The sequence below is a fragment of the Neoarius graeffei genome, chromosome 22 (genome assembly GCF_027579695.1).
Source record: "Neoarius graeffei isolate fNeoGra1 chromosome 22, fNeoGra1.pri, whole genome shotgun sequence".
NCBI classification, from domain to species: Eukaryota; Metazoa; Chordata; class Actinopteri; order Siluriformes; family Ariidae; genus Neoarius; species Neoarius graeffei.
The window spans coordinates 30163604-30179439 of record NC_083590.1 but is presented as its reverse complement, the minus strand read 5'-3'; the positions used below and the strand labels follow the sequence as shown (position 1 = coordinate 30179439).

Genomic DNA, 15836 nt, shown 5'->3' with positions numbered 1-15836 from the left:
CATGTTGTCCATGTGGGTTTCCTCCGGGTGCTCCGGTTTCCCCCACAGTCCAAAGACATGCAGGTTAGGTTAACTGGTGACTCTAAATTGACCGTAGGTGTGAATGTGAGTGTGAATGGTTGTCTGTGTCTATGTGTCAGCCCTGTGATGACCTGGCGACTTGTCCAGGGTGTACCCCGCCTTTCGCCCGTAGTCAGCTGGGATAGGCTCCAGCTTGCCTGCGGCCCTGTAGAAGGATAAAGCGGCTAGAGATAATGAGATGAGAGATTAGGAAAATATTCAAGGTTTTTATAATTTCTTGGTAACAGGATAAACTGCATTTGATGTTATTAACTTTAAGGGAGAAAAAAAGAGACGCTGGTGAGGGTATGCGTGTTTATAGCTATAATAACATAAATGGTATGAGGAATTAACTTGTCTGTGGATATTTCACAACTTTAAATGGAACTACTGTATAAATGAATAAAGTACAACGTGCCCTAATTAATTAATTTAAAAATTATAATTATTAGCTAATTGATGTGGTATAAAAGAAATAAAACAGTTCATTCCTATGCCTTGCTGTGTCCTACAATGCTCCCATGAGTGAATATCCATAAAACCAGTCCAAAAGACAGAAACGCGTCTGCTGTGAGATATATCAGCCAGCTGGTTATTTGAACAGTCACCCTCTCACTCTCCGTGCACCAGGGTTCCTGTGGTGTCAGTGCCATTGAATTAATGTATGTTAATGAGCCTTATTCTCTGTCATTCTGTCTATATTTATCATTGACCTTTTGCTTGTTCTTCCTGGCCTGACATAAACTACCTTACCCATTTTTCTGACTGTCATTGTGGATTTTGCGCAAAATAAAACTTCCTTTTTGTCACACAGCCACTAAAATATCAGTGTAATATCTACAAGTGACAAACTCTTATATGGTAACATACATCATCCAGGAAATTATTTCTACCACATGTTGACATATAAATAAATCATTATATTACAACAAGAGTCTTGTAGCTTAGCATGTAGTTATACGATGGAGAAATTCATACAGCCACAGACACATTGGCAGATCATTTTATCTTTATATAATAATAATAATAATGGGCGGCACGGTGGCGTAGTGGTTAGCGCTGTCGCCTCACAGCAAGAAGGTCTGGGTTCGAGCCCCGTGGCCGGCGAGGGCCTTTCTGTGTGGAATTTGCATGTTCTCCCTGTGTCCGCATGGGTTTCCTCCGGGTGCTCCGGTTTCCCCCACAGTCCAAAGACATGCAGGTTAGGTTAACTGGTGACTCTAAATTGAGCGTAGGTGTGAATGTGAGTGTGAATGGTTGTCTGTGTCTATGTGTCAGCCCTGTGATGACCTGGCGACTTGTCCAGGGTGTACCCCGCCTTTCGCCCGTAGTCAGCTGGGATAGGCTCCAGCTTGCCTGCGACCCTGTAGAACAGGATAAAGCGGCTACAGATAATGAAATGAATGAAATGAAAATAATAATAATAATAATCTTACCTGGAAATCAGCACTGCCTTCTTCTAAACCCAAGAACTTCCCAGGCAGCCCCTGAGTGTGATAACGAGAAAATGAAATTGGAAAAAAGGGATCCATGGAAGATAATAACATAATAAAAGTTGTTTATTTGGAGACACACCATGAGTTCACAAAATGAATGTTTCTGAGAAATAAAAGTAAACCAGCTATTACAGTACATATTTACACTTCACAACAATCAGACATCCAGTGTGTAGTATGTGCATATAAATACGAGAGAAAGAGAGAGACAGATAGAGAGACAGATAGACTTGTCTAGCAGACGCTACACATAATCTAAGGCTAATAATCAATGGAAGATAAAATATGTTGTTTTTTAACCAAGAAAAATGCATAATCAATTTGCTCAAGCCTTCTATATGGAGTTTATTTCACAGTTATGGAAGGAGTCTCCAGTTTCAGTTCTTAATCCTTTTCCACCATGTCCACAGAACTGAGTATTTTCTTTGCATTTTCTGGGTTCTTAGAAAGCCTGGTGACTGCTTATTGCTGCTCTAACATAAGTGATAACAGGAACTAACTTGACGTTCCACAACAATAAACGTAACTATTAATGGTTAAAAATTGTAAATTGTGACTGTCATTCATGAATAATTTGGAAATTGTAATCGTTGGCAAATTGCTGTCTTATAAGAGGACTAAAACACGTCAGAGACATGCGGTTATTGGAAAATAATCAACTTCAGAGTGGAAAAAGGCCCTCTGCTTCATGTCAGCGCCCTGTTGTTGATTATTTTCCAATAACAGCACACCCTGTTGTGTTTATTCCTTATATGTCCTTGAGAATACTGCTCCAGTGACAGTACTTATACACTGACAGTAAACTAACCCTTATAACTCTGATAATACACTGAAATAGCGTTGGTAAACCTGCTTCAGGCATTTTAATGCATTATAACAAGAGCTAAATCATGACTTACAGGTTTCCCTGGAGGTCCTGGCAAACCTGGTGGTCCAGGCAGTCCCAGAGTTCCCTGAGAATGGGTAGGAATATGAAAGTCATTAAGAAATAACCTTGACAAAATGCATTTGCTGGATGGAGTTGAATTAGCCTTCCTGTTCTGTTCATTATTTACAACCCCAATTCCAAAAAAGTTGGGACAAAGTACAAATTGTAAATAAAAATGGAACGCAATAATTTATAAATCTCAAAAACTGATATTGTATTCACAATAGAACATAGACAACATATCAAATGTCGAAAGTGAGACATTTTGAAATTTCATGCCAAATATTGGCTCATTTGAAATTTCATGACAGCAACACATCTCAAAAAAGTTGGGACAGGGGCAATAAGAGGCTGGAAAAGTTAAAGGTACAAAAAAGGAACAGCTGGAGGACCAAATTGCAACTCATTAGGTCAATTGGCAATAGGTCATTAACATGACTGGGTATAAAAAGAGCATCTTGGAGTGGCAGCGGCTCTCAGAAGTAAAGATGGGAAGAGGATCACCAATCCCCCTAATTCTGTGCCGACAAATAGTGGAGCAATATCAGAAAGGAGTTCGACAGTGTAAAATTGCAAAGAGTTTGAACATATCATCATCTCCAGTGCATAATATCATCAAAAGTTTCAGAGAATCTGGAAGAATCTCTGTGCGTGAGGGTCAAGGCCGGAAAACCATACTGGGTGCCCGTGATCTTCGGGCCCTTAGACGGCACTGCATCACATACAGGCATGCTTCTGTATTGGAAATCACAAAATGGGCTCAGGAATATTTCCAGAGAACATTATCTGTGAACACAATTCACCATGCCATCCGCCGTTGCCAGCTAAAACTCTATAGTTCAAAGAAGAAGCCGTATCTAAACATGTTCCAGAAGTGCAGACATCTTCTCTGGGCCAAGGCTCATTTAAAATGGACTGTGGCAAAGTGGAAAACTGTTCTGTGGTCAGACGAATCAAAGTTTGAAGTTCTGTATGGAAATCAGGGACGCCGTGTCATTCGGACTAAAGAGGAGAAGGACGGCCCAAGTTGTTATCAGCGCTCAGTTCAGAAGCCTGCATCTCTGATGGTATGGGGTTGCATTAGTGCGTGTGGCATGGGCAGCTTACACATCTGGAAAGACACCATCAATGCTGAACGGTATATCCAGGTTCTAGAGCAACATATGCTCCCATCCAGACGACGTCTCTTTCAGGGAAGACCTTGCATTTTCCAACATGACAATGCCAAACCACAGACTGCATCAATTACAGCATCATGGCTGCGTAGAAGAAGGGTCCGGGTACTGAACTGGCCAGCCTGCAGTCCAGATCTTTCACCCATAGAAAACATTTGGCGCATCATAAAACGCAAGATACGACAAAAAAGACCTAAGACAGTTGAGCAACTAGAATCCTACATTAGACAAGAATGGGTTAACATTCCTATCCCTAAACTTGAGCAACTTGTCTCCTCAGTCCCCAGACGTTTACAGTCTGTTGTAAAGAGAAAAGGGGATGTCTCACAGTGGTAAACATGGCCTTGTCCCAACTTTTTTGAGATGTGGTGTTGTCATGAAATTTAAAATCACCTAATTTTTCTCTTTAAATGATACATTTTCTCAGTTTAAACATTTGATATGTCATCTATGTTCTATTCTGAATAAAATATGGAATTTTGAAACGTCCACATCATTGCATTCCGTTTTTATTTACAATTTGTACTTTGTCCCAACTTTTTTGGAATCGGGGTTGTAATATTCGCTATACAGTTTATCAGGTTCCATTGATCCTGGACACATGTTTTGATTTTATGGCATTATGCTTGTTATATATTGTTCGAGATATACAGATGACTGACAAATTAAAGTAAAAACAACAACAAAAAAAGAATAAATGTATGGAGAAATGTAGTCCGGATGCTTCCAGACAGCAGTGCAGCATGATACAAATTTACATACCATCACACTATGTGGAATGAGTAAAAAGCTGAGCAGGCCTGGTTGGGCTTGAATTTGGATCATTTGTGGGAAAGACATCAGTAAGTTTGGATTCACTGAACATGCTGCCCATTCATATGTAAGGAAAAACAGTCGAGTAACTATTCCTCGGGTGACTGAGGGATGTGATCAGACTGTCTACAGGAACAGTCCATCAACAACTACACAGAGAGGGATATCACAGTAGAGCTGCAGTGCATCAACTTCTCATTACCAAGACGTTTGAGAGTTTAGTAATGCAAAAATCATTAGAACTGGTTTACGGAGATGTGGAAAAAAAATTGATGTGGTCGGATTCCCTTTGAGGGAAAAGTCATAACTAATCAATACAAACTTCTTCCGACTGATCACTTTTAGCTTATTATGAAATATTTCTATCCTGATGGGAGTGATCTTTTCCAAGATGACTCCACCCATCCACAGGGTACAAGGGCTCATTGAATGGGTATGAAAATGAGATAAATCATATGCTATGGCCTTCACACTCTACACTCACCGGCCACTTTAATAGGAACTTGTTCTTGATTCTAAGATTCCTGTTCTTGACTGCAGGACTGGAACCCAATGTGTTCTTCTGCTGTTGCATGCTGAGATGTTTTTCTGCTCACCACAGTTGTAAAGAGTTGCTATGAGTTACTTCCTGGCAGCTCGAACCAATCTGGCCATTTTCCTCTGAACTTTCTTCTCAACAAGGCGTTTCTACCCACGGAACTGTCGCTCACTCAGTGTTTTTTTTTTTTTTGCACCATTTTGTGTAAACTCTAGAGACTGTTGTGCATGAAAACCCCAGGAGATCAGCAGTTCCTGAAATACTCAAACCACTGTCGCATGGGGTGGTTTCACTGTAGCACGGGGTGTTGGTGCCAGATGATGAGTGTTGGTTTGAGTCACACAAACCAACACCCATCAGCACACTTTGAGATCACAATTTTTCCCATTCTGATGTTTGAAGTGAACATTAAAAAGTGAAGCTCTTGATTTGTATCTGCATGATTTTATGCATTGTGCAGCTGTCAAGGGACCGGCTGATTAGATAACGGCATAAAACAGCAGGTGGATGGGTGTATCTATTAAAATGGCTGGTGTGTGTATATGGTGTGTATAGGAGTATGGGAGATTTTGGACACCAGTTGAGGGAATATCTTTTGGAAGAACGGCTTTCATCCAGTTCAGTCCAGTTTAGTTTTAGAGACTTGTAGACTCGATGCCAAGGTGAAATGAAGTCTAATAGATGGTCATGTGACAGACTAAAATTGTTTAATTTTTTCAAGCCCTACCTCTTACTAGTTCAAGTAATATTAATATAAAGTAGAATTATCTACAATCTGCTGTCATGTGATGAATTACTTGAAATCAAGGCAAAGCTAATCAGTATACTGAGATGTTTAGCATCACGTTATAGTAAAACATGAGATTCCAGGCAATAATGAATGTTGTTACAGATACAGGTCACATTAAGTGATGACGCTAGTTCTGTGTGGATGGAAAGGAGATGACCAACCTTGGGTCCAGGGAGCCCAATTTCCCCAGGAAGCCCAATCGGACCTGCTGGTCCCTGAAGACAGAAGAATGAACAGACATGTGAGGTAAGACTTTGAACTCATTTTGCTACACAGCTCTGCTATATTAATTGGTCTTCACAGTTCTCTACTGGTGAGTTCAAACCCCAGGGAGCCACTGAAGTGCACAGACCCTTAATCCTTGTCCAGATAGATCAACTACAAGCTGTGAATGGATTCTGACACAGCTGAAAGTGTACGATAAGTTCACTAATAATAATAATAATAAAAATAATAATAATAATAATAATAATAATAATAATAATAATATGTTTCAACATAACCCAGTTCACTGGAAAACTAATGATCATTTTTGTTTAAACACAAGATGGCAATTAATGTTGTCTTGTAATTAGTACTTACAGGAAGTCCAGGAAGCCCAGGTCCCTGCAGGAAAATAGAAAATAAGAAAGATAGAAAATGGAAAACTATCCATACATTGATACCTAGACCAGGGGTTTTCAAAGTGTGGGAGAGTGAGCCCCCCCTCAGAGAGCAAATAAACAACAGCGCCCCCCCCCCCCCCCCCCCCTTACAATTTTTGTTGTTACTATACTTAATGTTCTATTCGTATTTAAAAAAAATGGTTGTTGTACACTTTTTTTCTTTTACACATTTTAAACATCTGTGCTTTTTTAAAACATATTTTTTTACACATTTTAAACATCTGTGCTTTTTGAAAACTTTTTTACACATTTTAAACATCTGTGCTTTTTTAAAACATTTTTTTACACATTTTAAACATCTGTGCTTTTTTAAAACATCTTTTTTTACACATTTTAAACATCTGTGCTTCTTGAAAACATCTTTTTTTTTACACATTTTAAACATCTGTGCTTTTTTAAAACATCTTTTTTTACACATTTTAAACATCTGTGCTTTTTGAAAACATCTTTTTTTACACATTTTAAACATCTGTGCTTTTTAAAACATCTTTTTTTACACATTTTAAACATCTGTGCTTTTTAAAACATCTTTTTTACACATTTTAAACATCTGTGCTTTTTTAAATTTTTTTTTACACATTTTAAACATCTGTGCTTTTTTAAAACATCTTTTTTACACATTTTAAACATCTGTGCTTTTTAAAACATCTTTTTTTACACATTTTAAACATCTGTGCTTTTTAAAACATCTTTTTTACACATTTTAAACATCTGTGCTTTTTGAAAACATCTTTTTTTACACATTTTAAACATCTGTGCTTTTTTTAAAACATCTTGTTTTACACATTTTAAACATCTCATAGCATCGTTAGCTCGCACCTCTTGGCAGACAACACACTGTGGCAGTGGAGCATCTTCAGATCCAGTCCATGAAAATCCAAACTTTAAATAATCGTGGTCATACTTCCTTCTTTTTTTGCTTGGCCCAGACTCTGTCTCCTCACTCACTGTAGCTTTAGGTACTAAAAATCGATCCATTTTGTCTCTGGCAAAGGCAAGCTGAAGTTCGCTAAATGTCCGCAATAGTAACTTATTCTGGTTTATTTTTCCTCACGTTGCGCCCCCCCAAAGAACTCTGGCGCCCCCTAGGGGAGGCGCACCCCACACTTTGAAAAGCCCTGACCTAGACTATGCAGTATAGTACATTAAGATGAAAAATTAGAGTATTGGCCTTGTGTCAAACAACAACATAAACAAATTCTTTCTAGAATAATATAGCTTTAAAAAAAAAAACAAGGGCTATATTCAGAATATTCAAAAATACATCAATAGATACACAAAGGAAGTTATCCATATTCAGACTCGAGCTCATTGAGGTGAATATTAGATGTTCAATTGCATTAAGCTCTGTTTAGATTAATCAAGCTTATTTTATGGATGAATTTACCTTTGATTATGGTTTACGGTTATTTAGCACAAAAGTCTTTAGGCACAAATCCAAAGTCTCTTCGTACAACTCTAACTTCTTTAGCACAAGATCCAAGAACACTTAATCTTTATTATGAATACGAACTGATCATGTTTAACCCTCATCCTACCATGCTATTTTACACCTTAATCTTACCATGTGGGGTCCGTTTGGACCCCAATGCTTTTCTTTAAAATTAAAGCTTATAAAGACAAAATCACCAGATAAGTTTTGTTCAGAACATCTTGTATTAATAACAGCAATACACTAAAGGGCCCAAGGCATAAAGAACACACTTAACCTTCATCCTACCAGCCAATTTTACATACACAAACTACCAGGCGGGGTCCGTATGGACCCCAGGAGGGAATACCTTGAAATCAATGCAGTAAGAACCAATTCAATGCAGCAAACAGGCATAACTTTATTGAAGAACAAAATCCACTATGGCTGAATATCAATGATGTATTATAAATGCAATAACATTGCAATAATATTGCAATAACTAGCATACATGTAGCAAATTATAGCGCCACAAAAAAAATTGGCATTATATACATGATTTTTGCAGCTCACGCAGCTGTAAAACATTCTGGATTACAACTTAGGTCTTTTCTTACAGAATTTAAAACAAAAAAGTAATTGTAAAATAATTTAGGGCTTTTGTTTTGCAGCCTGTGCTTATTGCAGCAGTGGGGTCCACACGGACCCCAAGAAGGAATGCCTTGGTAGTTTCATTATGGAACATAAAAGAAATAAAAGAAGTTAACTTTCAGTGTGCTATTCAATTATAAAATGAAAGACAGATAAACTTTACTCTGGGGTCTGGTTGGACCCCAGTAACAAATTAATTATACCTTCACAATGCAAAAAGCTGATCTTCCGGTGCTTTAGTGTTTTAATTAAGACATAAATTCCGACAAATTCATAAAACGGTGAGGCAGTATGTCACATATTTTTAAAATGGCAAACAAACATATAGGTGCGGGGTCCAGATGGACCCCACTTGGTAGGATGAAGGTTAAAAATCTTTGATGGATTTTTTAACGAAAGTCGCCGAGATTCCAATCAAAAATGAGCGATTGTATTTCCCCACTCCGTCATTTTGAAACCGCCATGTTTGATGGAGCCCGTACGTTAGTCACCAATCCTCCGTCCAAATTATTTAACACAGCATGTCCCCTGACCCAGTACACCGCCACAGCCAACTTCCAGGCTTGTTTTATCTTTATTAAAGTGCTAAGCTTAAATTATATCATATTTATTATTTACAATTTGATAATTTGATAAAGAATGAAAAGTCAAGCGAAATTTACAAGATGATAAGAGTTTAAAGAAAGCTTTTTGCTTGTGCTTGCTTTAAATTTTTTTTACAAAAGAAAATAGGTCGAAAGAAAGGAAAACTATGTACCGCTATTTCAATTATTTTATTAAGCTATTTGTGACGAGTCTAATTAATGCATCCCATTGCAAAAGAAGCATTAATTAATTAATGCTTCTTTTGCAATTTTCTCGGATTCGTTTCGGCCGACATGTGTCCGTGGATTCCATGACTCATCACATTTACATTTTAGATAATTGCTGTGACTTTTAAATGCAAGAAAGTGAAATAATTAACCTTGAAACAAACAAAAAAAAAACCAAAACAACTTGATAAGCAGTTAAACTGCAGGTGCCACTAAAAATGCACACGATTTTAAAAGTTGGAAGACAGCAATTATAATAAACCCCTTCCTATATCAAGATGAGTATTTTTGTTGATTATTGTGACCATAGTCTAGAGCAGAGGTGGACAGTCCCTTACGGAAATCTACCATGGTTTACTATGGTTTTACCATGTTTTTTATGTAGTAACCATGATTCTACCATGGTATCTCATGGTGATTCTAAGTACTATGAACCAACCATAGTATTACTATGGTTTATCCATGGTAGTAACCATGAATCTACTATGGTATTTCATGGTGATTCTAAGTACTATGAACCAAACATAGCATTACTGTGGTTTATCCATAGTACTGCAGTAGCTGTGGTAGCATCATAGTTGTATGTGTAATAGGTCATAGTAACTACGAAATTAGTTTAAAAAGGGATAGTATGGTTTTTAAAAGGATGCACTAACTGTAGTATTACCATGCTTTCGTCCAACAGTCAATGCTGTACAGAAGGATCTCAATTAACAGCCCAGATACATTAACATTTACTTAGAACCTAAAAATTTAAGTGAACATTGAGGTAAAATGCACCATGGTTTTCATGGTTACCCAAAAAACCATGAAAACCATGAATAACTATAAACCATGGTAAAACCATGGTTAGTTTTCATAGTAAAGCCATGGTTAATTTTCGTAAGGGGTAACAAAGTACATTTACTTGAGTATTGTACTTAAGTACACTTTTTGAGTATCTGTACTTTACTTGAGTATTATTTTTGTTGGAAACTTATGACTTTAACTTCACTACATTTGAAAGACAAATATCGTACTTTTCACTCCACTACATTTCTATCAAGCTCCTCGTTACTCGTTACTACGAAGCAGCTTTGAAAGTGGATGTTTTTTCTTTTCTAAAACGTGGTGGTTTTATCGCAGGTGACACTGAGACAGCCGATCAGTAATCACTAGGGTCACGTCACGTCCATAGACTGTATAAAATCAAGATCAGTGATTTTTCAACAGCGTTATTTAACACGATCAGTTGATGGCAGAATGGAAGGAGGCGGTTCTTGTAGAACCAAGTTTCAGTTTTCTGAAAGGATTAAAGATCTGTTTCGTTTTAAATGTTTGCTTTGTTTGCTGAAAACGAACCACATCACAGCCTACAAGAACTCGCCGTCCAACCTGCGGAAGCATATTGAGGGATATAAACATTTTATTCCAAGAGAAAGCTTGCAGTGAAGTGGTCTGTGCTTTTAGAGCTAGCGATAACATTGCAATAGCTATGCAGTCTGGTTAGTCAAATGACTTTCTATGGATTTGCCCACCAAGTTGCCGTAGCCTTGTCCACGGCTAACGTTTACACATAGCTAGTTAACTTGGACACTATTAGTTTGCATGTAAAAATGGAGTTACGCTAACATGAATAACGTTAACTTATCTGAAGTCCTTTCAGAAATATGTTTTAGCATAATCTTGCCAAATAAACAGAATGTAGAAATCTTTCTTTTCTAGTAGCGTTAGCTACCCAATATGATTTTGAGTTTGAAACGAGTTTGCTAGCATGTCAGGTGGAGTTTCACTGACTAGCTAGCTTAACGTTAAACCACCATGATGGCACAGCATGCGTTCATTTTCTGAATTCACATTTCTGTCTTTGGTAACGGCGTTAGGTTTTGTAAGTGTTGTGGTAATAATACAACAATGTGTTGACAGAAAATGTACTTTTAATACTTCAGTATTTTTAAAAGTAAGTACTTCAGTACTTTAACTTAAGTAAAAATTTGACTGGACAACTTTCACCTGTATCGGAGTCACATTTGACCAGCGGGATCTGCACTTTGACTTAAGTAATGAAGTTGGGTACTTTGTCCACCTCTGATCTAGAGTTGTGCTAAAGAACACAGAGTTGTGCTAAGAGACTTTAGAACTTGTGCTTAAATACTTTGGATTTGTGCTAAAATACTTTTGGCCTAAAGAACCGTATACTTTTGATTACAATCACACAAAATCAAGAAACATGCAAAAAAAAATACAGTTTAAACTCCTATTATAATTTCCAAATGAGATTTGAGGCAAGCTTCAAACAAACATCTACCAATAGAGGGAGATTTATTTCCAATAACAGTTTTAATCATGATAATTGTGTTCAATTTGCAATCTATTTATATAGGTCTTAATTTGGTGATATGAAATCTATCAACATTGATTGGCTGTCAGTGTATTAAGTATTTACCAGCCTATAAACTGCAGATCCTATTATTAATAGAGAAGCAACGAGAAAAGTGTGTGCGTGGTTTGTTTTTTCCAGAATAAAGTAGAAGTGGGGCGGCACGGTGGTGTAGTGGTTAGCGCTGTCGTCTCACAGCAAGAAGGTCCGGGTTCGAGCCCCGTGGCCGGCGAGGGCCTTTCTGTGCGGAGTTTGCATGTTCTCCCCGTGTCCGCGTGGGTTTCCTCCGGGTGCTCCGGTTTCCCCCACAGTCCAAAGACATGCAGGTTAGGTTAACTGGTGACTCTAAATTGACCGTAGGTGTGAATGTGAGTGTGAATGGTTGTCTGTGTCTATGTGTCAGCCCTGTGATGACCTGGCGACTTGTCCAGGATGTACCCCGCCTTTCGCCCGTAGTCTTGCCTGCGACCCTGTAGAACAGGATAAAGCGGCTAGAGATAATGAGATGAGAATAAAGTAGAAGTGCTGATCTGTAGTCAGCACACAGGAGTAAAACACGTGAAGTCTAGTCATACTTTTCAGTGGATTTACAGCCCAAATCATGAATTTCAGCATGCAGTAGAGTGGCAATCGACAATAAGTCTGAACAATAATTTCATTATTAACCACTACTATACAAACACAACTCCCTGGTAAGAACTGCATGTGATTTATTAAATTTAAAAAACAACAACATTATGCGTTATGTGGGGGAAACCAGAGCACCAGGAGAAAACCTACGAAGACACGGGGAGAACATGCAAACTCCACACAGAAAGGCCTCCACCGGCCGTTAGGCTCGAACCCGGACCTTCTTGCTGTGAGGTGACAGTGCTAACCACTACACCACCGTGCTACCCATATTTTGTCACAAAATATATTATTGTCTTATTCATTTTGTCCTTTTATAAGTTTATATAATATTTCGGTACTATTGTATCCTATCATATGTTCATATTTTACTTACAGGTGGTCCTGCTGGACCAAGAGACCCTGGTAAACCCTGTGAAAATGAAGAAAGAATTTGTTATAGGGCTAGAAATCATAATTAAAAGCTATCACTTGCCATGAATTGACAAAAGCAAGTGACCGATAAATAATGGCAACTTGGACCTAACATACTATGGGTCTTATCAGTAACAGAAATTGTATTGTACGAATATGAATAATGAGTGTATTATTTGAATATTTATGTTTTTTAGCTCTATATTAATAAATCTGTGCTTTTGGATTTATTTATTTCAGACATAAAGAAGTCTTGACTGCATAACAGATTTGAGAACCATTATGTGATATTATGTAGAAACTATTACGTAGTATGAAGGAGTATTTAATTTGAATAACCAGCAGAAAATTAAAAAGTAATAGAAATATTACATCTCTGAAACACAATCACAACTATTTGAAGCTAGCTATTGAACAGCCATAACAACCAAAAATATATCAAAGGCTTATTCATCTGTTGTTGGCTTTAAGGGCTTTAACATCCAACCAAAAGTTCATTTATAGAGTTAGGTTTTTGGTCATTTGACTTTTAATGGCGTGAAATTTGCATGAAATCTTACTAACCTTTGGTCCAGGATTTCCAATAGGACCTCTTTCACCCTTTGCTCCAGTCAAACCCTGAAAAGAAAATATTTCCAATAATCATCTGTTTAGTAACCATCTGTCCACAGTTGCGTTTATGTGAGAATTTTAAATCTTTAATCATTAGAAAAAATACTGGACATAAACTAAAAAATGAATCTACTGCCAAAATGGTAACGAGATACATTTTGACAGATCGGAATTTAGGACTAACATTCCAAAGTGGATTATCGGAGCAAATCCTTGTGATAATTCCAGGATTCTGAGCATGTGACTGGGAAAGGTGAGGTCAGTAAGATCCCCTCAGCTTCATTAACCTGTACTCTGAACGTATGCCAAAATGTACTACCATGAAAGAGATTAAAAAGTCAAGATAAAATGCTTTGTCTGGTTTTATTATTCTTGAATGAGACTATGTATACATATGAGAACTAATTAGGAAAAATATGGAACATATATATATATGAGTGATTCCACGCTTATGGGTACTGAAATGGGGACATGAACTTATTCACCTAAAACCATTTCTTTTTTTACCATCAGGTCACAAAACATGTAATCTTTAATGAATGATATGTTAAAAGATAACTTTAATTTTCTGAGATGTAATAAAAACATATTTATATGCCAAAGTCAAGCCTATGAGTTCCAAAATGATGTCTGTTACATTACTTCTGTTACGATTGTCCATCTCGCGTCTGTTACAAATTAATTACAATCTAGCTCTATACCATGTTAATCTTATTGAAAGAATGTGTATGTTTATTCTACTACACATGTTTATTAATTATATTTGCTAAAACATCACCTTCCTATGTTTCAAAAAGTAATTCTACATTGTTAAAATTGAGAATATATATGTCCACAACACTTCTGTTACGTTCTGACTTTGGCATATAAATATGTTTTTATTACATCTCAGAAAATTAAAGTTATCTTTTAACATACCATTCATTAAAGATTACATGTTTTGTGACCTGATGGTAAAAAAAAGAAATGGTTTTAGGTGAATTTTTAAAAATAAGTTCATGTCCCCATTTCAGTACCCATAAGCATGGAATCACTCATATATATATATATATATATAAAACCATATAACCACTAAAATTTGTGGAAAATCAAGGCAAAATTATATAGTAAATAGAGGATATTACACAGTTGCACAAAGATATGAAGTTGATCTTCGAGTGGTGAATGTACTGTATATATCATGAGTGAGCGAAGCGAACAAGGGGAAATATTTTCAACATAAGAAAAACTTAATATCTTCGCACCACCGTGTAATGTCCATTATGTTATATGGATACATCCACAAAAACAACAACAACAACAAAAACATGCAAGTTAAACAAAAGAATTTTTATTTTGAACCAGTTCACCATTTTGACAACACGCATCCAGTCAGCAGGAAAACACTGGGCATGACGTCATTGGAGTGAAATATCGGGAATTATTATACATACAGGACACTTTTTCCATGGAATAAAACCATGTATTCAATTCCCTTCTAGCAGGTTTCATTCATTTGGTTTGGTAGCATGCAATATTGTTAGCATATCGCTTATCCTACATGTATTACCTCACTCTACCCAGTGGAGAATGAGCGTTGAATATGGTTTACAATATTGCATGGTTGTCAAGACAACATGATGTCATACGTCAGAGACGTGATAATTTGAAAACAAACATGGCTGCCAGGTTTGCTTCATTAAATATGGAAGATTTTGAGAGAATTTTGAAGAAGATGCACTGAACACCCGAAAGGAATGTATATGTATAATAATTATAATATTGGCTGGCTTTTTTTACATGGTATATCAAATATATTCCATTCAGCTAGCATGATATTGAATTTGTCTTCGACTTGTTCAGTATCATGCTAGCTGAATGGAATATATCTGATATACCATGAAAAAAAGCCAGCCAATATTATTTAAATATGTCAATCAGAGGTGGCACGGTGGTATAGTGGTTAGCGCTGTCGCCTCACAGCAAGAAGGTCCGGGTTCAAGCCCCGTGGCCGGCGAGGGCCTTTCTGTGTGGAGTTTGCATGTTCTCCGCGTGTCCGCGTGGGTTTCCTCCGGGTGCTCCGGTTTCCCCCACAGTCCAAAAACGTGCAGGTTAGGTTAACTGGTGACTCTAAATTGACCGTAGGTGTGAATGTGAGTGTGAATGGTTGTCTGTGTCTATGTGTCAGCCCTGTGATGACCTGGCGACTTGTCCAGGGTGTACCCCGCCTTTCACCCGTAGTCAGCTGGGATAGGCTCCAGCTTGCCTGCGACCCTGTAGAAGGATAAAGCGGCTACAGATAATGAGATGAGATGAGATGTATGTCCAATAATTCCAAATGTAGTTTGTATGAAAAACATGAGTCGTGTATTTCCCAGTAAAACACTCAGATATCCATCCATTATCTCTAGCCGCTTTATCCTGTTCTACAGGGTCGCAGGCAAGCTGGAGCCTATCCCAGCTGACTACGGGCGAAAGGCGGGGTACACCCTGGACAAGTCGC

At 37.5% G+C, this 15836-nt stretch overlaps 1 protein-coding gene across 1 annotated transcript in view; it reads right to left on the bottom strand.

Moving 5' to 3' along the window:
* The window catches only part of col9a2 (procollagen, type IX, alpha 2), a 68397-nt gene that overhangs the window by 36645 nt on the left and 15916 nt on the right, over positions 1-15836 (bottom strand). Inside the window, exons 4-7 of the mRNA XM_060903940.1 lie at positions 6383-6406; positions 5962-6015; positions 2456-2509; positions 1497-1547 (exon numbers count right to left, since the gene is read on the bottom strand). Of these exons, the coding sequence (XP_060759923.1) occupies positions 1497-1547; positions 2456-2509; positions 5962-6015; positions 6383-6406 (183 nt within the window). The remainder of the gene's footprint in view (positions 1-1496; positions 1548-2455; positions 2510-5961; positions 6016-6382; positions 6407-15836) is intronic.